Below are 26,000 nucleotides of genomic sequence, written 5' to 3' on the forward strand. Positions count from 1 at the left end.
AAAGTCTGAAATATTTTAATTTGATTCTTTAAAAAAAGAAGAACAACAGACGAGAGTTGTGGGTGAACTTCAGTTGAGTTATTTTTAATCCAGACGCTCACCTGAGTAAATCAATCTTTAGCAAATAGTTGTTGAATATTTTTGTTACCCATTAAACAAAATTATTCCCACATTTGAGTGAATATTGAGCCTATTTTATTAACTGCAATATGGGATAATTGTTGGGTAGGATATTCATTCATTGGGAAATAACTTTTCAAATCTATCTTTAATTTTTTAGATCAAAGATCGAATATTTAGATAATTTTTTATTGGGTTGCCCAATATTGGGACAATTATTGTGCAAAAATTGTAAAATATGATCACATAGCATTTAATTATAAATTAAAATTAAAAGAATCTTCTTCTAACTTTTTTGAAAAAAAAATGAACAAGATAATCATCAGTTATTTGACTAAATATTTGCTTCAAAATTGATCAATTAATTGGTCCACTTATGATTGCTTTAGGACAGTGATTTAATTAATTATTTGTTGACCTATTGTATAGTTTGTTCGGTAGAAATGAATTCTTGATGAGTTCAGGAATACTGAACTTACTGTATTGCTAATAGAATAGCCAAAGTATTGTTAAACAGAAATTCAGATGAAATTGTTTTTGAAGCAATTTTGGGACAATTATTGAGCAAATATTTAAAATAATCAATAAAAATAGATTTAAAAATAAATGAAAGTCCTAAAATTCTCGTATTTCTTTCAAATGTAATATCTTAAAACATTGAGCAAATGAATCATCCAACAATTGTATAAATATTTGTCACAAAATTGTTCAATTTTTTAACCTCAGAGCATTTTTTACAATAATTTTACCCTTTCATCTCTTGCCTAACTGCTCAGAAAAAGGAATTCTGAAAGAACACAAGAACTATTTAAACAGCCATTAAATTACTTTCGAAATAGAAATTTATATGAAATGGTTTTTGCACAATGTTTTAGATTTTCCCTAAAGTAGATAAAGCAGAAAATTATCAATATAAAATTCAATAATTGAATCAAATGCGATTTTTTTTATGACACAATATTTGATACAAAATTGATCAATTCTTTGGACTTAACTAATTTTTGGTTTAAGTAAATTGTTAATTCTGCTAAATAAATAAATTCTGTGAGAATTAAAGAAAAGCTTTTTCACCAGGGGAATTATGTATCGTTGAACAATTCTCTCCTGATCAATAATGACACAAATATTGTTCAATATTTGATCAATCATTTTAATTTGATTTCACTAACTAAATATGAAATATTTTTAGTTTAATGAAGCAATGTTTCATAGTAAAATAGCTCTATTTCTGAGTAATTTAATAATAATTCTGTATAAATTCTTGAAAGCCTCTTGAAAGTACTTTCGTCTTCATACCAACGTCTCTGTGAGACAACTTTCTCAAGCTCAAGAAAGTTCTTTGACAGCCTTAGCGTGTTCTGCGAGAGACTTTATTACGAGAGTACATATTGTAGCAACATTTCATCCACTAACAATGTCATCTACGTGAATTTAATTAGGCTCCCCCTTGGTGCTCAAACGGGGAGATTTTCGGGATTAAATTTCACTCTTAATGGGTTCACATGACAATTTCTGGGTGGTCCCCGCCGCATGGCTGTGAGAGTTTGGGCCAGAGTGCATGTTTTTCCTTTTTGGAAATTCCTCTATCTATCGATGACACTTGATCCCACTATAGATAGCTGGTGTATATTGATGACAAGATATAGAGAGAAGTTTGGCTTATAATTTTTTTTTCTTCGTGCGCGCTGCCAAGTGGAATTGAGGCCTTCAAATTCATTCGGAGCCGACAGACAAATTGATAAAATTGATGTAATAGCCCTGATATCAGAATTATTGGCGTTCCTTTGCGCGATACATTTCCTGCAATATTCCATCAAATGGACGCAAAATATGAGACAGAAAATCATATCAAAAGCAAAAGTGAGGAGAGGGAAATTGTTGACACACCTCAATCGCACACAACGCGGAACATGAAGCAATTTCCCACAATCACGGGGGCTCTTGTTTGTTTTACTCCCTATGTGCACGTACCGAGGAAATTCTCGCATCCCCCTTGAAGAATTTTCCAAGAAAATGCATTGAGGGGGCGGTGCAGAATGAAGGTCCAGGGTGGGGGTGGAATCTCAGTGGGAAATTGCATGTGAATTGATTTTCTGCCATTGCATTGAGTCATCCACAGACATCTCCCCCAAAAACCTCAATCTCCGGTGAGATTTGCAATCCTGACCCCAGTGTGGTTTCCTCCCAAGCAAATCTCCTGACAACAATATTGGTTGTGACATTTAATATCCTCAGGAGGAGTGTCTGTTTGAGTCATAAAATGAACCAACAAATACCCATCATCGCCCAAGAAGTTGCCAAGAAGTGCATTTTTTACGGCTTTTTGTCGTTTTTTTGCACATTTGTGGCTTTCATAAATAATTTTTTCCCTCCCAATGTGTGTTGCTGTTATGATAAAATCGTGGGTGGTTGTGCAGAGGTGGCATCTTCATCGCTCGCAAGTTAATTCATTAGCAACGTCTTTTATTAAATTAACTTTATGACACACTGATAAAAATTATTATGACGAGATGCGGCGCGGAAAATCAAGATTTGAATGCAACGTGCCGAGCAACGAGCAATTGGAATGTTTGATAATAAAATTCTTACAAGATAAGAAATGATATGATAGTGATTTTTTCTCATTAAAGTTATTAGAAACTAGAATTTAGTATGAACGTCAATTTGTAAAAGAATTTTACTTTAATTTCTCTCACTACTAGTACATAGTTTATTATTCGAATTTATATGCAATAAAAATGCAAATTTTAGAAGAAAATTCTCTAAATGTCGGCAGAAATGCAAAGCAAATCATTAGATTTAATAATAAAAATATTTTAATATGTTCTTGCTGACCTCTAGACCTTTTCAGCGATTGGCGTGCAAAAATATGTCGTTGTCAAGGAGTCAAGAAAATAATCCTGTCATTTGCAGTAATTTTTAGGCTATATCTTCGATTCTCTAATAGACCGAATAGACCGATTTACAGCAGAATAAAAGTTTTAAAAAAAATCTAAATTTGTTCTCTCTGCGAATTCCATTAATTTTTCTTTTAGATAAATTCCTGTGATTTTTGCCACCATTTCATCTAATTCTAATTCCCTACCCCCACTTCATTCATCTTGTGTTGTTTTTTCAGCCATTCAACAATATTGGTTTTTATGGGTTTTTATCGGAAATCAATTTATTTTTTTTTCTCTAAATCATTCACACCACATTTGATGGAGTTTTTCATCAGGTGTGCTTTTGAGATAAATTCAACATCACGTCCATCGTCTTTTCTTTCTGTTTTTTGTTCTTCTGTAGCCCAAAAGGGAAGCAAAAGCATGTAATCATCACATGGTGAGACCAATTACACAGTATTTTTTCAGCTCTTTTCTCTCCCATCCTATTAATTTCTTCTCACGAAAACCACTCTAATTTTATGGCGATGCTCTTTCCCGATTTTACGAGCTTTTTGTTGAAGAAGCTGATGGAGCCGTGATTGCGCTCGGGGTAGTTTTTTTTGTGTTTTGCACAAGGTAGTCGAGGTATGCAAAATTGAGTTTGAGCGAATGAAAAACAAATATGGCGTCCGTTTGAAATAATAAAAAAAATCAGCTATAATTTTATTAGGTTAAGAAGAATCTTTGGATGAATTCAAAGTTAAGCAATTTTATTCCAAGAAGAATTTTCTTAAAGGGCAGAAAAAAGGTAACGCATAGAGATAATTAGACTGGAAAATTATAGACAAAAAACTACTAAAGTTTTATGGTAAAAAGGGTAAAAAGGCATTTATAGAAAAAAATAATTTGTAAAATGTTTGTCAAGTTTTGTTGAAAAATTTGGAAGTTTCTTAGACAATTGTTAGACAATTTAGATTCTTTTTAATCATTGATAAAATCTAAGTTTTTTTCTTGAATCTCGAATGGTCTCTAAAGTTCTAATGAATTGAGTTTAATTCTGTGAAAATATTTTTAAGGTTAAATATCTTAATAAGGTTAGGAAAGAAGATATAGGTATTTACAGAATTAAACCTAATTCAGGGAAGTAGTCAGAGAGGACGTTTGACTATTTAAACTCTCCAAAACCTAATGTATTTCAAGTTTTTCTGTGAAAGTCAAAAAAATATTCAAATAACTCATAAATCCAAGATTTTTAAACGTTTTAATGTAGAACGTCAAACGTTCTATTGAAAGCCAAACAATACGTTAAGGCAACGTAAAGAAAACTTCAAGGTAGTAAAAAAAAATCAAAAATTCAGTTGAACGTTGGACCTTCAATTAAAACCATCAATTAAAAATAAATTAAAACATTTATTTATTTATTTATTTTTTGATAAAGGGGTTGCCATCATTGCTGATGATTCCCCTGAAATTAAAACATAAAATTGATTCTTATTGGTTCTAATAAAATATTAAAATGAAATGAAATAAAATGTTAGGTATATTAAAAAAAATGAATCTTCAGACTAAAAAAGAAATGTCAAAAGTTTGAAAAGGAATGTAAAGTGTTTAATTCAAATTTTTAAACAAATATGTCAAGCATTAAAAAAATCGTTAAAATAGTATTCGCGAAATTTCCATATTTTACGCGATAAAATTACACTTTATTACGGAGCAAGTACGATTGCATCCGTACACTTTGCTTCCTAAATCCGATCTGTAATTTTTGCCGCCAAATCATTTATTTTTCACCACATTCTATATACCCACCACTCGAATTCACCACTTCGAGTGCGCGCCAAATTCAAATATTATTTTATTTCATAAGTTTTCCGAACAAATAGATGTGAAAAGCTGCTAATTTGAATGAAAAATCGATTAATTGCATTAATTGCTCTTTTTAGAGTCGTCAAGATTGGCTTTTTTTTTAAAGAAAATTAAAAAAAAATTCGTTAAAAATAAATAACACAAATATAAAAAATGTCTGGGGTACCTTGTTTCCTTCCCTTCAAGGTCTTTATCGTTCCTATCGCGTGAATTGTTAAAGAAAAAATTCAGAAGTTTACGAGTGAATATTCGGAGACACTTTTTGTCCAATGATTATTGATAAAATGCAATAAATTTTATGAATATGACTTTGGGTATAAAATTCTCTTATCACTCAATGTCCAAAATGTGTCTTCTTCAACCAATTCCGTCCGGCTTTATGGCGAAATTGAGAACTTTTTTTACATTCGAAAAATAAAGTTTTTTTTTCATATAAAATATGAAAGAAATATCATATGATACTCAATGGTGGTAAAGTGAAGAAGAAGTGGAGGAAAAAAAAAGTGGTGGGTTTGGCCTCTTTCCTCCGCAACTCTTCATCTTTTTGCGTGCGCGCAAAGTTGGGAGAAGGAATGAAATCGGAGAAAGAGACAATTCTCGGGATTATATCATCATAAAAATTTCAAACGACTCAATTTCTGTATTCAACGGATGGAATTTTGTGGAACGCAAAAGACATCGATTCTTTGACTCAATTGATTTTTGGACGAGCACACCGTACGAGGAGAGACTCTTAATTGCTACACACACAACATAGGCACACGGTTGAAGGAAGAATGAAGTGAAGGAGGAAAAAATGAATTTTCTGGAATTGTTGGATGGAACGTTGAAAATGTAAAATGATCTTCACTTTGAACTCTAAATAACCCACTCATTGCTCATTCTCATTGGGAGTTGGGCGCCCGGTGAATGTTTACAGCACGTTTTGTTGATGGGAATGGTTATGCCGAAGAGCGCACGGCATCAAAGAGAAACCTCTGCGCCACCCCCGCGCCGCTATACCATCCACCCGCGGCCTCAGTGATTTCCGGTGAAATTGTGGGTAAAGCCGAGGAGCTTCAACAACTCCCGAAAAAACTCTTTAACTCTATATTTATAGAGGCACACGCGGATGATGTACAGGAAACACCGCACGGGGATCATCTCCGGTTGCGCGGAGGAAATTACTTTGGGATCATTCTGGGAAAAGTCATGCGGAATACACAAAATCCTAGTTTATCCATTTGATTGATCATTTATGGCATTGCGCGCGAGAGATTCCAGATGCCAACAGATAAGATGATTTGCTCTCCCATGAGAAAGTTTTATTTCCCTCATCCCTGATAGAGATCTCTGGGATTTTATTACCTTCTTTTCTCTTGATTTTAATCAGATTTATTTTTTGAAAGGTTCAAAACATTTGAATATGAAAGGGATTTTGCCTAAAAATCCAAATTTTTCCAATGTTAATTTTATTAGAGAAAAAGTGGCGGTATTTTATGGCGATAAGAAGATCAAAAAAATCAAAGAGATTTGTAACGAAATTTGGTTTTCAAATTCTCTCAGATCTAACCTGTTATTCTCTTTTTAATTTTTATGGTAGCTTCAGTAAGTCTTGGGCTAATTTATGTTAAAATTGGTTATTTTTTCTGAATCTGTTTGACCACATTATTAATTCCTATGCAAGAATATAGAGAGAAGAAGGAATATTTGGTGCACTGCCAGGGGCGTAGCCAGAAATCTATTACAGGGGGTGCTTTGAGAAATCTATTTTTGCTTTTAAATAGTCCTAAAATATATTATAAAGAACATCTTATGATTCCAGAGTTTTATGAAGATTGACAGAACTAAACTTTATTAACGGTTTTTGGATTTAAATTAGCAACGCATGGCGTTTATTTTCTAACGTTTGATATTACTTTTCAGACATTATTTCATTGTTTGATGTTAAATTGTAAACATTTGATTTTTTTCCCTAATTTGACGTTTTTGTAATATTTGAGGTCTTTTTAACGTTCTTTTCCTAACGTTCAATGTTTTTTTCTAGTAATCAATATTTATTTTCTAACGTTTGACATTATTTTCTCGTGTGACGTTAGAGAAATATTCTAAAGCTCGTTAGATTTTAAATCAAGATTCTTATTCAAAATCAATTGAAAATCATTTTTCTTTCTCTTTGAATTTTTCTCTCTATAGAGGGCGAAAACTATTGTGGTGACATCTACCGTATTTTTTTCTTTCAGGGATTTTTTTTTTTAAAAATGTGACACGAAACTTAATACTGCAATAAAATTCGTAACTTAATAGCCTTTCTGTAGAGTACATCAATCTTTCAGTAAGGAGCGAAAATATCTTATATAATAAAACAGCAAAAGAACAAGAAAATCCTTCCATTTAACGACAATTGCAGCTGTGAGAGTCTTCAATGGTGGGGGATTTATGCTTCCGTGCTACCAATTTTTTCTTCTTCTACTCGGGTGTAAAATTAAACCTCAATTTTAATTAAAAACCCCCTCCTCCTCCTCCGTCGAAGGGAGACAATCAGTAGTAGGTACCCGCAGAATCCCGAGAGCGTGCCTCTAGTTTTTGAGCGTCTTATGGCGTATTAATTACGAGCGACTTTTCTGGTCAATCGCAGAGGGATCTTGGTGGCGTGCTTGTGCCAGTTAAAAAAGCTCCTTACAGGGGAAGGTCGCGCGGGTATAAAGTATATAGAGACTTAAGCAATGGAGAGAAGGCAACATAGTCGTAATCCGATTGTGAATCTATGTGTCTCTCGGAGTTGGGTATAGGGGAGTGGTTAATTGTGTCTGTATTCTGTTGTCCGCCGTGGATTAATCCCGATGGAATTGTTACTTGATGTATAAATTAAGAGAGGAACTCCTACGTGGCGAATGTTGCATTACCAATGGCACTTTCGTGGCGGTTTTATCGTGGCTCTTTTTCCTTTTCTTTCTTTTTTTCTTTACTTCTTTTATATACGGCATGTGAATGAACTCATGGAGTGTGTGAGCGTTCGGTTCTCTCCCCACATTGATTTATGAATCGCAATGATCATGAGGTGAGAGAGACATAAAACCCCCCTTTTTGCCGTGGAGGTTCTTGTGCGCCCTCTGCAGGCCAGGTCATGGTACCAATTTAGCCACAATATTCTCATATTTAATTATCACTCCATGATAAATGGCTTAGCCACTCAGGAGGAATATATTTTGCACCGGTTATGTTTTAAAGTACATATCTTACGTATATAGTTGTGTCCTGTGCCGAAAGAAATTGCAAGGGATCAAGGAGAAATTAGGAAAAAGCGGTTAGATCTTTTTCTCTTTCAAAATTTTTCTCACTAGAGGGCAAAGTCTATTGTGGAGACATCTATCGCCAAATTTCTTTGAATCAATTAAAAATTAATAGGATTTCTTTAACAGAATATCTTGCACTTCTAAATTAAATCAAAAATATGCCAATTAGAGATTTTTTTTTCAATGCTTTGAAAAAAAATTTAATGACAAATATAAAAATATTTAACCACCACCGTAATTTTGAAAAATTAACCCTTGGAGCATTTTGCTGGCCAAAGTGGCCAAACCGACTTTTTTCAATTGTCACAGAATTAAAATTGATTTAACATTTCGTAATAATTGATACATCTGTGTATAGGGAAGTTTCTTTACTTCAATAACGCTGAAAGAAAATTTGGAAAAATATTTTCTTTTGAGAGAAAATGAAAGTCAAACTTTTGAGGTTAGAAACCTCGATCCTCTAAGTGTTAAGAACATAAAATCAGCTTCAAATTCTAAAAAATGTGAAAGTTAAATCATTGGAAATGGTTATAAAATGAGGGCTCTGCGTGATAATTTTATAGGTAATACAAGGTAATATTAATTCATCTGTAAAGTGAATGCCACCATCTTAAATTAAAAAGTTTTAATTCCATTTAAAAAAAATTTAATATCCTGGAAAATTTTACACAAAATTACAAGAATTTAATGAAGAATAATATACAAAATCAATACTCCTAAAAATTCGCAGGCGCAGGACTCAAATTCCTTCGATTTCTTGCTCTTGGACGTCCAGCACGAAAATGGTCAACATTTGCGTATGGGATGTGTGAATGATTCTTTCACAGGAATAAATTAAATTGCCTCTGCGGCACGTCCGGAGGATGGAGAGAGACAACAAGAGGAAGAATTAAGATATCAGCAATCGATAAATCACGACAAACTGCTCACCTGGGGAGATGGGCTCGAGAAAAAAAAAGCAACACCGTGTGACAAATCACGGAGGAAGGACGCCAAAAGAAGCGGCTCATGTTGCCTTCCGGGCTGTTTTCAAATGAGGCAGTGCCATTAAAAATGCACCAAATTAATTTTTCCTCACTAATTTTCCCCAAAATCTCTCACTTTTTTTCTTCCAACCTCGCGGCAATCGACATTTTATGACGGCCGATTGAGAAATAAAATTTCATGGGACTCCCATCTAAAACTCCCTAATTTGCCTCTTTTCACTTTGGGCCAGATTACCATTTTGGAAGTTTTTTTTTTAGCTCGAGAGACAGAGAGAATCCCAACAGTAGTAATTTAGATGGTTTAGGAATTTTTTTTACTCCAATGAGCACCAATAACTCAACCGAATGATCGCCTGGGAGACATTTTATGGTGGGTTCTCCCCTGGAAACTGCGTAGAAAAATGCTCATAGACACTTGAGTAGAGAAGGTGATGGAGGAATTCAACAATGTGTGGGGACTTGGGGACTTTATAAAGTAGTTGGGAATGCCCTCCTGAACAGCTCATAAAAATTATCTCTTCCATCTCCTTGGTGGCTTTTTTTTCCTTCAAAACTCAGAGGGAAGTTCATGAAGACAAATTTCAGTGTCTATTCTAAATTGTCTTTAAGAAAAAAAAAGTCATTGATGGATTATCCGGGAGACTAAATTGGGAAGTATTATGTCATGGGAATACTTCTGTAGGGTAATTTTTTTAGTTAATATTTTTGAATTCCCATGAGAAATTGTATCTTAAGGGGGGTCTCTTGGGAAAACTGTTAGAATTTACCCATTTTTAATGTTGTCATTTTCTTGGGGTTTTTTCTTAAACCTGGTTTTCCGATGTTGGTTACATTTGTAGCCTAATTATTGAATTGTAAGAAAATCACTTTCCGCAATTTTAGGTCCGACGCCATCTTGTGATTTTCCAACTTTTCCACAGAACTGCCTTAAAACACAAAAGTAGGTTTTTCTCAGGATCTACTGGACGGATTTTGATGGGGTAAAAAGCAAATGAAAGAGGAAATACCAATGCAGATTTTGATGTAACAGAATTTTGAATTTCCATTCTGGGGCTGAGAAAAGTGAAAAAATGTGACTTTTGTTCAGATTTTTTTTACGTTTTTCCATTTTTCTCAGCCCCAGAGTGGAAATTCAAAATTCTGGTACATCAAAATCTGCATTGGTATCTCCTCTTTCATTTGCTTTTTACCCCATCAAAATCCATCCAGTAAATCCTGAGAAAAACCTACCTTTGTGCTTTGAAAAAAATCTCAAGATGGCGTCGAATGGAAGATGGCGGAAAATGATTTTCTTACTCTTCAATAATAAGTCTTCAAATGTGACCAACATTTGAAAATCAAGTTTAAGAAAAACCTTAAGAAATAAAAACATTGAATTTCATCAGCTCTCAAAAGAGACCCCCCTTAAAGAAAATCCCTAATTCCACAAGGATGTTATTATATATTTATTTCCCCAATAATCAACAATTTTCTTCTCCTTAATTTCTCAATTAAAATGTCTCAGTCGGAAAACTCAAAAATCCTCTTTTGATTGCATTTCAATGTTACACAGAATTCCAACTAATTCTCTGAATGTCTTAAAGAGTTTATTTTGCTTTTCTTTTGAGGCGTTTGAGGTGAAAATAAGCTCTCTGTGCGAAGAGTTGCAAAGAGAATTCCACAAAGGAGCATTTTTTCTCTATATGTAGATACAGACACCAGGCAAGATGGTATGTCTATGTAGTCCCCATCTTCACACTGAACAAAATAAATCTTCCACAGAGAATCGATTTGACTGCGGCGAGAATGGCAGAACTGCAAAATGCCGCCAATCCTTTTGTAGAGAATACATTTTGCCAACGATGGACAGGGAGAAATGGACGAGACCTTTGGTCAAGTAATTAATCATATAGGGGGGATTGGATATGTACAATTAGCGCCATAAAATGGTTAAAATTGCACATTATATAGAAATAATGAAGCAATTATCGCTCCGCTATATTGGTTAGATATACTTTTATTATTAAATCTCGAACCAGCGTGTCGTTTTTCGCCAATTACTCCAATTATTACCATCGAGGAGTGAAACCATTTCCTCGCAGCAATTAACATTTTGTTGGTGACTCTGTTTAACTATGTGGTGTTTAGTAGCACCGACTGGGGGGACTAGATGCGCTAAAAGTAGTGGCGAGTTTGATTCTTTTAATGATCCAATTGCTTCTTCGTGGACTTGTGCCATTAAAAATGTTTATTGTTACCCACTTTAATACATATCTCTTGTTCACTATCGCCGTGATTATATTTCCTCTCGAGAAGACAATTTTTTCTACCACTACACTGATAAAAATAATCACTGTTCAAATAGTAAATGAGATAGAGAACTATTATTTTAACCAATTTAACAAATTATACGAATTTATGAATTTTTAAAATAAAACTTTTTAATAACTCTTCAAAAATTAACCCTGGTCCTAAACGCTTTTAGAATTCTTCATTAATTTTTTAACATAACTCTTAAAAACTTTCCTCTAACCTTAAAAAAAATATTTCGATTTGAACAAATTGAATTTTCTAAACTTTTTTAATAAAAAAAAAGATTCTTACAATCGTTTATTAAAATTGGTTCTTTACACTGTCATTCAAATTTTAGTAAAGTGCTTCTAAATTCTTTAGTAATTGAACTTTTACTAAAAATTTTAGTAACTATAACTGGAAATTTTAATCATTTCAACTCGACTCACTCTTTAGTTCTCTTCACTTAACTGTGTTTTCTTAGTGATGGTAACTAAAATATTTAGTTTTAAGCTCTTAAAACTAAACTTTAGTAGCTAATTTAGTCAAATCATTTACTAAAGTTTCCAGTAAATACATAACTACTAATTTCTTTAGTTCTGTTAACTAGAATTTTAGTAGAAATTACTACAATAATTTTTTCTTCTTTAACTAAAGTTTTAAATTTTAATTATAGTGTAGGTTTTTTGTAATGAAAATTTATGTTAATTTAGTAGTTTTGTATTTATGACAGATATTGTAATCAATCGATTAGAAATATAAAGTTAGAATATTTATCGAAAAACCAAAACATTTCGATAATTCCAAGTGAAACTAACACAAAACCAGAGCAAAGAAAGTCAATTATGGATTTGGAAAAAGCTCAAAATATCACATTGGTTTGTCCAACATCTATCCGGAATTCTAACCTAACATTATTACCATTTCAATCAATGGGGATGAATTACAGAAAATCAAAATATTACTGAATTTATGTGAATATCTTAGGCTAGAAATCCGTGTAAATATTGGACAAACCGGACAAACCAATATTTCCTAGCTATAGATAGAACAAAATGATCTGAGGAAGAATTGTAGGGCAAAAAATGTCTTAAAGAAATGAGCTATCTATGAACATACATTACGCTTTATCTGCTTGTGAAATATGATATTTTAAGCCTTTTCTAAACCCTAATATGACTTTTTTACCCCGCTCCTCTCTATAGTTTTGCTCAGAGTTATTGATTTATTCCACAAATCTTATTAGATTTGCCATCTTTCTTATACCATTTTTAACCATTTTTAACCAAATTTACCGAATATTCTTAAAAATTTCTCCATCAGTGTAACAGAGAGTGAAAATGTCGCGCCCGTGTCGCCCCTTTTGAATGTTCCATCCACATATATAACTTTTTGGTTACCATCGCAGTCGTGGCAATTTGTGAGCCCCGCAGCATTAATGGAGTTTTCTTGTTGTTCTCGCCCATCAAAAGCACCTCATAGACACAACAAAGCACAGCATTGATGCAAAAATATTTTTGCAGCAAAAAGTCCCTCTTCTGAAATACATCGCTGCTGCTGTTGTGATTGGGACTTGTGTTTTGTAGTATGAAGAAGTATAACCATGCTGTGTGATGTCATGTGCAATTAAGTAATTTTAGCCTGAGCGTCACATCAAAAGGAAGAATCTTAAACGTGTTTTAGCGCATTGGCAACTAAAATAAATTGGACTCTGCATGCTAGCTTCTGGCTCATCATCCGCATACAATTTTTCCTTATAGGCCTTGTGTGGAGTTTCACGGGGAGAGAATGGGCGACTGCAGGGGGGGGGGAGGTTTTTTGCAAAGGGAGATGCGATAATGGTCATATTTACACGTCACATTGCAACATCGTGGTGCAAAAGCGCGCGATTGAGGTTGCGAGGATTCTAAAAGTACCTACATATACCTAACAACATAAGAGAACGTCTCTCGTATATGCTAGGATTGTGTCTCTTTGGGTTTTGCGGAGGGAAATTGATGATTACAGCCATTCTACATGATGGCTGGAGTTGTTACATGAAGACCCTCGAGTTGCTGTATCACCGCAGAGATTCCTCAACTCCCCATCCGATGGGATTGAATTGATCTGACGCGAGTGCAATAAATGCCCCGCAATAATTCAACACAAATGTGAAGAACACTTATCTCTGACACAGGGGTCATTTGCTCTTTTTTTTTCCCTTGCTCTAACTCACCTCCTTGCTGGACAATAAGCTATGTACATCCACATAGCTTATATATAGCTACATACATAGTCTATGAGATCCATGGTTATGCCATCAAAATCTCCCAGGAAAGAAATATTTTTCTTCGCTCCTTCTGAATCTCTTCTAAGCTAAAGCATCCCATTTAGGTGTGTGTGCTGAGATAAAAGTGGGCAATTATCATTTCTTCTAAATTTCTTTCGCATAGTCATTGGGCGCACAAGCTATTATATTGCTTTACAATCCACCCACAAACCCCATCGTCGGCTCTACCAAGAAGAACATCCATAACTCTCAGCCCGGGCACGCTAACAGCCATCCCATTTGGACGCCAGAGCGCCATAAAAGGTATTTTGTTGTCAATAAATAATTGAATGTGCCAATAGTATCGATAAAAAGAATCACAAAGCTGACCACTTAGGCCACGGCACGAATTCTAAGAGCACCACAGCTATTAGCACGCGGGCATGAGCGATAGGAAGGCGGGTCGTGAGATTTCAAGAACATGACCACACCATGGCCCCTGATAGCGGTTCTACCCGTCCTAACATCCTGGAATTATTAATTGGAAAATTTGATTCATGTTCAATAAGACAATTATTTAAGAGCTTTTTTTTTCTTTGTAGGTTACTCTCTGAATCTTTCCATTTTGACTTCAGACCTGCCGATACGCTCAAAATGCAGAGCAAATTAATTGCGTTGAAAGACTCACTTAAGAATCCTCCCTCAGCAATTAGAAATTCTTGTTAATTACTTGTAAAATTGCGGAGAGATTTAAGAGCAACATTGAAGCATTGAAACAGTAGCTAAGAAGTTTTATTATTTGTTAGGCCGTTAGAAACTTGGCTGCAATTTTGTTTTACATGCTAAACAGTAAGATTGCTGCTAATTCTTACATTAAACTATAAAGAGGCGTCGTGATTAGATGATTTTCTACTAATTTAGAGGCTAGGAGTGGTTTCTTGGATAGCACCAAGCGCCTCCATCTTGAAACTTGATATATTTAACCCTTTAATGTCCAACGTGAAACATAAAAACATTGAAACATGCGCTCTTTTATCGCGATTTTTATTCTATGAATTATTTTAGATGACCTTTCTCACTCAGAACGTCTTCTTTGACCCCTTATGCGTGAATTTGATGCATTTGTAATACGGAAAAACAATTACATTCATAAATAATTGAAAAAATAAAATGTTTCACGTTTGGGTCAGCGTATGACCCAAAAAACGTTAAAGGGTTAAGCATATTGTAGCTCATTATTAGAATTGAAATGCTGGATAATCACCAGGCGTCTCCATCTAAAATTTAATCGGTTTCAAACTGTTAGAAAAGATCAGTCAAGTAATAAAAAGGAACCGACGAACGTTAAAATAAATGTCAAACGTTAGAAAAAATATGGGAAACGATAAAACCTACATATCGTGAAATATTAATATAATTGAATTGAATTATTGTGAGGATTGAACAAAGAAATAGTCAAAAAAACAAATAATTTGACTACAAAAGTCGTTAATAAATTATTTAGTATGTAGCCTTAACTTCAATAATCACATCAAAAGTCGTTCTATTTAAGCTAATTTAATTGTTTTAAAAAAAAATTAAAAGAAATTCTTTAAAAATTCAATTTTCATTAAATGCAAAATAATTTCTAATATTGTGAGATAGAGATTCATTTTTTAACCACTAAAAGGTCCTTCATTTGCCATAAGGCTATGAATTATTTTTCACATGGAAGTGCCAGCAGCAAGAGCTCTTCTATCGCTTCTACGTATTTTTATGGGTTTCTTTGCACGATTGATGAACGTTTGAGCGGGAAAGCAAAATGATCGAAACGCGCCACAATCAAATTAGCATTAATACGAATTTTTGGTGATTTCTCTCTTCGTGTCGTCTTCCAAGAAATAAGAAAAAAAACTGATAAGAAGATCACACGAATGGTTTTTGATTTGAATCAATTTATTTATAATTAAACTGCCTCCACAGCATTTTTTGTTGCCTCTTTGAGGTGGAAACAATGACCTTCTGTTTGGTAAGAAATATGTATTTAGTGGAAAAGTGCTCTCATCTGTCGGCTTTGTAATGCGATAAAAGTCACATGGATGTAATTTATTTTTTTGGTAAACTTTCTGTGCTTCTGGGAAGACGAGATGGAAAGTTAGTGCAAGTGGTGGAGAGTGATGATTGCTGAGGGATTTATGAATGTGCCTGCAGTGAGTAAATACCTGGAGAGTGAAGGAAACTCCGGCCACTGTTTGTAAAAAAAAAAGAGCTAATATGCCTTGTGCAATGGCAAAAAACCTAAAGGAAATTCGCAGAATGCACCCACTTGAGGCTATGTCGGGGAAAACGAATAATTCTGCAGGAAAAACTAAGAATTTTTATGTTTTTGTGCTTTCTACAATTTTTTTTTAATTGTAAAGCTTGAAAGCCTTGAAAGAAAATTATTAGCCCTTACTGATTTATCAAAATCGGTCAACTTGAGGACTAAAGTAGATTTTGATAAATCTAGAATAACCTTAAAATCGCATAAAAGTAATTTTGAAAAATAGAAAATTCTCAAATTTTTTACATCAAACCAATTAATTACAATACAACTTTGAACATTTTTCACAATGCGAGTTTGAGTATTTAAAGAAGAAACATTCCTGTCCCATTGTAATTTTTTTTGGATCAGCATCCCTGAGGCACTTCTTTCATTTGCACCGCCAACATAAACAGAGACTGATGGTGACACTTTTCCAGCGACATGGCCTATCTCTTGTGATGTGAAAAAAAGGAGAACAATTCCAGAGAGTGGGTGTGGAAGCTAAGAAAACATTGATAAATCGCTACAAGAGTCAATGTCTTTTTTTTTTCTCCGTTAACACCAGTAGAGGTTAGATTAATTAATAATATGGTTGAACTGCACGCTGTGTGCTTGTTTATCATTCCTCCATTCAGAGAATAAATAAATATATATAGTCAATCAGCATGAATATCTCTCTAAAAAGCAAATCCCAGAGACAGCCACATTTTTTTCTTCCAAGTCATTAATTCACTTAATTATTCCACTCTCTGACTGAGCAGATACGGTTGGAATTCACGTGAAAATCACCTACGAGATTTTGCCGATATAGCGGTGAGATTTTCCACCCAAAACGGCTTCCAAATTCCAGTGGATGAGCCATCTATTTGTGTCAAATCTGCACACGAGAGACATATCCTAATGCTCCAATTGAGTTACGCAATTATAAATTGAGCCAATTGGTGTTTGTATGGAAAATTATGCTCGTCAATTGCAATTGAGATATGTTCCGCCGTGAGGAAAATTCTCAGCGAATTGAAGGAAATTTGACAAGCAAAGTAATTAGGGAATTTTTCGGGGAATCTCAAATTGGAAAATTGGTTGGCCTAATTTTGAAAAATTAAGGAATTTTTTCTATAATTTGACATGGAAGAATTTTACATCAATCAGAATCATTGAGCTTGTCCATTGTCCAATATGTATACGATTCATGCTCGAAATGAATTATTATCGAATATTTTCGAGTATTATCGCCAGGATTTTTCAAAATTGACATGCTGAATTACGTCAAAAAAGTCCTGTCAGTTTGACAGTTTGAAAAATTAATTTTAAGCATAATTTTGTATTTTTCAATGTAAAATAGACTAAAATATAAATTAAATTTTCTTATGATAAAATTTAAACGTTCCTGCTAATATGACAGTTTCAGCAAAATTCTGTCACATTGACAAAATGCTTTCTGTTATTTTTCTTTTAATTTACAGACAGAAGAGAAGCTGTAAATTTCATTCATTGAGAAATTTAATTTAATAGACTTTTTGAAAAATAATGTCAAAATAGTCCTGTCAGTTTGACAGTTTTGACAAAATACTGTCTTCTTGACAAGAAGTATAAGTTAACTATTTTTTAAGACTAATGAAACTATAAAATTTTTTAGCAAGAATATTAGTAAATTGATATTTGTAGAATAATGTCACATCATTTTTGTCAAATTGACAGTTTCAACAAAATTGCTGTCAGTTTAATAATTTAAAAATTTAATTCTTGAATATTAATAAAACGTTTTGTTTTGAAATTGACATTTCCAGAATAACGTCAAAATAGTCCAGTCAGTCTGACAGTTTTGACAAATTAACAATGTCATTAATTCATTTGCTTTTGAAATTCATATTCCGTTAAAATTTGAAGCATTAAACTCCAGTAATATCAGCAATAAAAATATAATTATATACTTATAACACTGAAAAGAAGAATTTAATGCAAAAGAATTCAAGAATTAAATGAAGGCAGTACATTCTGCCAGATTGCCCCCTTTTGTGTGTCCCCCAAAAAGACTTTGGCACTTGCGAGTTGAGAAGATTAAATCACATCTTGTTTTAATACCCATTGAGATAGACACTCACAGGGAGCATTGCGCCAAAGTTCCTCCTAAGCCCCAACGTATCTACGTGTACAAAAAAGCCACGAAAATTCCTCCAAGGTGTTGTCACTTTGATTTATGGCCACCATTTTAGACTGTGATTTGAAATTCTCCTCGAGAAACCACCAAGACGCCACACGGTTGAAATGAAAAAAAAAAAAGAGCAACGAGGCAGTTGGAAAAGCCGCCAATTGGAAGAGACTCACCTCAAATTAAACAATGCCACGTTATAATTAGTTCTTATTGCGGTAATTGTAAAATGCTATCTGCGCGCCATTTCTCCAAGTGAACACGCAAAAAACGATAAAAAGGTTTCTATTCCATCACATAATCAAATCTCTTAATCTTGCGGCAGAACACAAGCGTATATATTGTTCTCTGCACAAGGTGTTCCAGACAACAATATGCGGTGTTGTTTTGTTTTTCTTTGAGAGGTTTCTCTTTAAAAATTTTAAAAGGGAACTCGTTATATTTTGAATTTTTATTTACTTTTTGGTGAATGCTTTGATAAAAAAAATTTATTTCATTAAGAAATAGTTAAGAAATTCATTGGAAAATGAGTAATTTGTTTAAATTATGAGGTTATGTTAGGTTATGTTTAACGTATTTTAGGGTCTTTCTCTTTAAAATTTGTTAGGTAAATAATTCAGTGACTTTTTTTTTTAGTTTTCCTTCAAATCTTCTTCATTTTCAACCCACAACATTTTTCATTGTAATATTTCAAAATAAAATCTTTCAAAACATGCCTGAAGCACCTTGTTCTTTATTCACCATCTGATTGCGAAGGAGAGTCAACAGTGTTTGAAGATGTTAAAGTGACTTTTATTGCAGGCTAGATAGAGAGACGAAATTCACATAATTATGTGATTATTTTTGATGTCATTCTCGCATTTTCTTTCATTTTTTATTTCATTCATTCATTCGCCATTACATTGTATTTAACCCATAAAAATATATTTATGGGAATGTGTGTCGTTTTTCAATTGAAGCGCTTTTTTTCAGCTGCTACGAGACCTTCAGTGGGATTTACATAAAAAAAAGAAAAAAAAAAGATCTTCGCACTGAGAGAAAGGAGTTCACATTCAAATACATATATTGGCGCAAAGACGCGATGCAAGAGGAAGTTCCAAACAAATTGCTTCGCGAAAGAGAACTTCAAAGCTTTTTCGCAATACAAAAAGCCCCTTCCATATAAACAATCGACAAAAGAATTCAATTGAAATGTCTGTGCAAAGTTGAGAGGAAAATCCTCAATTTTCTGCACCATTCACTTGGCGTCGTCGTAAAATGTCTCTTGCGTCGGAGCACGAGAGCCGGTTTTTGTGATATTTTTTTTTTACATAATAACCCCCCTCATGGGAGACAGAAAATTTCTATGATAAAATATTAATATTTTCATGCTTCGCCATTCCCCACACCACGATGTCAATTTTATTCATCGAGATATTGGATTTATTTACATAATTACTTTCAACATCAATGAATTGCGCCATTATTGGACACCTCAAGAGAGACACACACTCAAAAATTGACTTGAAAGTGAGGCATTAAGAGTCAATGGAAATGCTTGATGAAGACACTCGTGGTACACTCAAAAAAAATATATATCGTAAAAAAGTGTTTATGTGGAAGAGGAAATTAAATAAATTAGCATATTTGTGTGAAAGTTATAAAGAATAAGGTTTATGTTGGGGGTGTGTATGTAATAATGTTGTGAGATATCACAATTTTTTTTAAATATATTTCTTGCATTTGTTTTATTATCTTATACGTTAATGTGCAGCTTATGCTGCAACGCTTTTATTATCAGCGAACAACATAATGCACAGTAGAACTGTTAGGGATGAGCATTGTTGAAGAATAATGTGTTTTTAAGCCAATTTGGACTTATTTTTTAAAGACACAGAGCATTGAAGCTTATGCTTTAGGGCTTGTTGCTTTAATAGGCAACATGATGAACAGATAATGAAAAAATAAAAGTTTATGATTGGAATATCTATTGAGGACATATTTTTAATTTGAAAATAATTTTTTTTAAAAACACAAAGAATTGAAGCTTATGCTTCAAAGTTTATTACATCAACAGGCAACGTGATAACCAGATAAAGAGGAAGCAATTTATGTTGCGTAAGTGTGTTGATAAAAATTGGCACATTTAAAAAAAAAATTATCTTGCTATTTGTTTCAAAAGATGCACAGCATTGAGGCTTATGATGCAACATTTTTCACTTCAGCAGGTAATATGATGCATAGATGAAATTAAAGAGACTGATGATGGTGATATGTCGGTATTATATTGTATGTAGCAAAATTATTCAAATAATACAAAAAATTTGATTTTTGCAAGTACAGCTTTATATATGTATCTGTGCAGCATATGCTGCAAATAGAAAAATATTATTTGGTTTACTAAAATTCCTAGAAATACCATTTTCTAGAGTACTAATTGCACTTTTTTCTCACAAAATTTACTACTCAAAATAATCAAAAAAAAATCAAAAAATCAACAGAATTCTTGTCATTAAAGGGTTAATGTATTACGCGCATTAAAAGAAAACTTTCCACAAAACTTTTCAAAATCCACTTTCAAATGATTTCAATCATTTAAAGTGTTTTAAGTGCAAAACAGTGTAGTATACTTCATTTAATCCCTCTCTATATAAACCTAATTGGTGGCTTTAAATTCAAGATCACACCGCGTAGTGATGCAAGATGCCCCATCTTCCAACGCATGTGCTGCGCGAAGAGTAGTTTTGTAATTAACCAATTTCTATGTTAACGAGAAAATGGGGAAATTAATGAATTTATCGTGAGGTGACATGGTCATAAAATATGTGTATATGTTGTACAGATGGGGACGATTGAATTGCATGACGAATTATTTCACCATTACTCAATAAATGGCTTTTTGCAAAATGATTCATCGGAATCAATTTAAGCGAGCCATCCGCAAATCAAATTAACTTTTGCCCACAATCAATTTACAAACTCCACGGGCATGGGCGAGAAATGCAGCAGTGTTCAGACATCGCGGGGACAGTGGCGTGAAATGTGAGAAACATGGATTGTCAATTGGCGGAAAAATGGCGTAATTAATGGTCCCAAAGCACTGTGTGTGCTTTCTCTAATCTGCAATTGCCATCTATTGAGCCAAGGCATTGGCGCGTCTTTTCCCTGAGACTTTGTGCACTCTTGCAATCCAACAGAGTCTTCCACACATTACAGCATCCATGCAATTGTGGGGAGTTTGTCGCACCAAATTGAATATTTATTGCCAACACGGTGAGAGACATGCCATGTGAGATCAAAAATGGAGAAAATTCTCACATAAAATTTCATACAAGATGCATTTCTGGAGGAGATGGGGGAGAAGAATGCCCATCTTGTGGTTGAAGAAAATATAATACTTCACCCTCTTTGCGAGCCACTCACACACATCATGTCGCCAATTGACTTCCCAAACAACTCACTTGCTGTGCAAACCATCGTGGCATGTAAGAAAAGCTCAAAGAGGTGGTTTTTCTTCACCAAAAAGTGGGTGGGAATTGTGAAAAGCACAATAAATCGTCATGGTGACAACATTTTACTGAACAAGTTAAATTTATGGGATTCCCATCGTATATTTTCATTATTGTTTATTGGTGAAAGAAGAAGCTTGTGAAGAGACAGATTGAATTATATGCTGTGGCATTTTAAAAAATATTCTTCGTCTGTTTGAAGAATTTTTGAAATTCCGCAATTTTTTTGTAGATTTTTAAAAAGAAAATGAGAAAGGAGTTTATTCACAGTTGTCACATTTTACATAAAATTACAATAGATTATCAAAATCTCCTTGAAAAGAGTCTAAAGAACATTCAAGAAAAATCAGACTTTTGATTTTCATATTGGGATGAACTGGAAAATTGATTAAGCCCAAAAACACAGAAACCACGCCTCTATTGTATCTAATTTTTGCTTTAAGTACATTAAGCATATGCAACAGTATTTCCATTGATGTTCTATTAACTGAAGCATGTTTTTTACATACTGTTGCATGTTATAGAAATATATATTTTATGCTCTGCTGCATATGTTTCGCATACTGAAGCATTTGCTTCACATATAACATAAAGCATAATTCACATAAAGCATCTTTCATTCACAGCAACTCATGCTTAACACGCTCAACCATATTTGACTTATTTTAAGAAATCTTTTATGTAGTGCAGCATATGTTTTAGGTACTGTAATTCATTTTTAAGATACTGCAACATATGCTTTGTACACAGAAGCATGTTTTATTCACTTCGGCAAATGTTATCAGTACTGCACCATATGTATTGTGTACTGCATAATATTTTTTTTACTCATTTACAACATTTTTTAAAAAACTGCAGCATATGTAGTTTTGCACATATGACTTATATAAATTTTTAAATGCAAAAATGAAATATGGGGCGTTGCTCTTGTATTTGTATAATTATTCAATAAACAATTCAATATAAATCGTTTAAACAGATAATTTTCTTCTCAACGTAATTCCAACAAAAAAAATCTTCTCTGTTTCAAAAAGTAAAACGGAAATTTCGAATATTTATTCTCACCCATTGAATTTAGCACCAAACACATAAAAAATCCCACTGCAGAAAAAGCAAAGCAGACACCTAATCGCCAACGTCAAACCTACGTTCCACCGACCTCATCACTCTCTGAATAAATTGTCTGTAAAAATTCTCAAAAAAATATTCACACCAGCTATAAAAGCGAAAAGAATTGCTTTTGCCTTTGAGCCAGCCAAAAACGTATAAACAATTTTTCACATTTTTATTATGTTCAAAAAATTTCCATTTTCCACCTCTTTGATTCAGCATTCGAATAAATCACAATATTTTGACGGGATTTTTTCTTTTTTACATCCTAACTGACCATTTATTAAAATATCTCCGTAACAGTGTCTTCTAATTGGAATAGAGCTAAATTTATTGGTGAATCCGTTTTTTTTTCAGCATCATCATCTTCCTAAATCTCCCACTAATTTTCAGCCCACATTCTACGAGATTTTTTTGGAGAAGAATAAGTTGAAAAAATCACCTAACGGATTTACGAAGAAGGAATTATGGTGGAAGCATTAAGGGGTCACCCAGTGAAGAATTCTTACCAATATGAGGAAATAAACACACCTGAAATTCCCCTTATCGTGACAAAATTCTCCCCAAGATTTCTCTCTCTATCGCCTAAGAATAATTTAGAGAGCATAAATTCATAGTGGATTGCGGCGGAGTTGACAGAAGAAAAATTAAATATTGAGAAGAAATTGCATTTTATCCATTTTATGCATATTAAATTTGATATCGTCTTGCAAAAAGCTCTTTTATGTGCGATGGAAGGTATTTCACAGTCTAACGGTTATTTTTGAATTTAAATTCGAGTTGTCAAGCGGACAAATGCGTGACATTAATTTAATATCAATTTTTGATTAGGAATGGCAGAAGAAGAGATTAAAGTCTTTGTAGAATTGATAGAACTTTTAACATTTCGGGTCATGCTGAGTTTAAATTTCTATTTAATATTTATCGTAATTTTTCAACAAAAAACTGACAGTCAAACGTCAAATTGATTTTTAAATGTCAAAAAACTGCCAATGTCCATTTAAAATCAATTGGAGTACATAATAAAAAAATGATCGGAAGAAATTTTTAAAAGTTAAATTACTTAAGGTTTTCCAAGAATGACATTTATTTGACATATTAAATGACAATTATGATAAAATGTCTAACGTCAAGTGTTAAAATACCTTTTGGAATTTTTTTAAAGGCAATTTTAATTTAAATTTTTAAAAATAAATTTTAAGGTTTAAATTTTACAGAAAAAAATCAATCCATTTTTCAGCATTCTTTTTAACGGCTTTCTTCTTTAAATAAAAAATACGTATTTGTAATATTTTGTCTTGTAAATTGCTGTAATTAGCAGAACATTGACCCTCTCCACTGAGCGTCCAATTAATGCCACAACTGTGTGGCTTCTTCGAGACACAACAATCCAATTTCATCACCCAGTGGGTGGTCGTATAGGCGGCCAAATCTCTCAATCTGTCTGGGGCGAATTGAATGCAGAAGAAATCCAACACCCCGTCGTGGAAAATACCCACACGTACTCCCCTCCAACCCCCTCCTACCCCCACTCTAACAAAAAAAAACAAGACAACCCAAATGACAGAGAAAAATAGCTGAGGCAATTAAATTTTCTGGAAATTCTCTGTGATTGCTAAAATGAGACGCGTATAGGCAATAAATTTTGCGACTGTTGAATTTTGTCAACACCCAACTGCAACAGTTTGTTTACAGTGTAAGCAGAGAAGATGACTATAAATGCTTCTCTATGTTCTATAATACATCTTCTTTGATGCTGCCACATCCGCGCGCGCTCTTTGTGGAAACGAGAAAATTTTCTAATTATAGGGATTGACTTGTATGCGATGAACATGCGAGGAGGAGCATTCCTCCGTGAGCCCTTGAGGATTATGTTCTATTCGCGAAGCATGAGAAAAGTAACTCATCTGTCAGTTACTTTTGGTGCTTGTCAGTCAACGGATTGTCACGCAGGGCTTACATGTGAGCCATGTAAGGGATCATGGAAAATGGTAGAAAATGCAATGAAAAGCACGTACCTTCGACTTTTCCCAGTGCCAGAACACTCACAGTCTGGATGAAGGGAATGGCCCAGGAGACGGCGTGGAAGAGGTGGGCGCGGCTCTCAATGGCCTCATGACCCCACTTGAGTCCAGCCGCTAGGAACCACGCTAGAGCTAGACAGGCCCACCACGCAAAGGCGGCCATACTGCAGAAATAAAGTGCCATGAAGAGGACAATGCAGGCATTTGATTGTTGATGACCCTGTTGAATGAAAGAAAAATATAAAAGATCATCAAAATATTTATCAAAATTTAAAGAAAATTTGTTATGATATTAATTGTAAAGTTTGATTTAGATTTTAGAGCCTGATTTGTAGATCTTTCGAGCTTTCCTTTGAGTTCAATTTTATCAAAATCGGTTGCATAATACGTGAGTTATTTCAAAAAATTAATATAAAATTTACTTGAAACTCTAGCGCCTTTTATAAGTATCTTCTAGAGTTAGAACTTTCACACATTTATAGATCGTCTATAGAGCTTTCATTGGAACTTGATTTGATCAAAATTGGTTAAGCAGAACTGAAGATATTTCGGAAAATTCATCCAATAGTTGTTTTTGCCTTTAGCGCCTCTTGCGGGTATTTCTTGAAGTTGCAACGTTCTACACATTTTTAGGTTTTTGTGATCTTTCAGCTGAATGAAAGATCATTTAGATGATTTTTGATGAAAAATCATCCATTAATTTGTCTCTTCTATAAAAGAACGCAAAGAATTTATTTTATCAACATAAATCAACGTATTACTACCCCATTAAGGTATCGTTGAAAACCGTTGATATTCAAAATTTAAACTTCGTAGAAATTCGTGTTTGATTTATTGTCATTCGATTAAATTGAAAAGAAACGAATTGAACTGTCTTGTATGCTGAAATTAAATCAAAAACCAATCTATTGACCAATATTATTCAATTTCTGTCCATGGGGTAAATTCATTTAATATTTCACTGTGTTTACAGTGGCAATCTGTATGGTCATTTGTCAATAAATGTCTGTCAAAATAGCCAAAGGCACTCCGAAGGAATTAAAATGCAAATAAATTAATATTTACAAAAAATAGCTATTGGAAGTCTCATCAAAAATGCCATTTAGGCCATTTAGGTCAATCTCTCTGAAAAAAAAAGCTTTCTGTGGAATTTGGCGCTGACCCAGCTGACCCGGAGATTGTGAGGGAGTGGCGCCCCCAGAGACGCCAGAGAGGCAGAGAGAAATGATTGCAAATCGTTATGAATATTTTGTGATTTATTGCCATTAGTACGAGTGGTCGTGTGACAATTTGTCCAGCTGAGCCGTTAAGCAGT

At 33.7% G+C, this 26,000-nt stretch overlaps 1 protein-coding gene across 3 annotated transcripts in view; it reads right to left on the minus strand.

Moving 5' to 3' along the window:
• The window catches only part of LOC129795536 (frizzled), a 64,778-nt gene that overhangs the window by 26,235 nt on the left and 12,543 nt on the right, over positions 1–26,000 (minus strand). For all 3 annotated transcript variants that reach the window (XM_055836921.1, XM_055836920.1, XM_055836922.1), the window contains exon 3: positions 24,680–24,905. In XM_055836921.1, coding sequence (XP_055692896.1) covers positions 24,680–24,905 — 226 coding nt within the window. The remainder of the gene's footprint in view (positions 1–24,679; positions 24,906–26,000) is intronic.

Source organism: Lutzomyia longipalpis, chromosome 4 (genome assembly GCF_024334085.1).
Source record: "Lutzomyia longipalpis isolate SR_M1_2022 chromosome 4, ASM2433408v1".
NCBI lineage: Eukaryota > Metazoa > Arthropoda > Insecta > Diptera > Psychodidae > Lutzomyia > Lutzomyia longipalpis.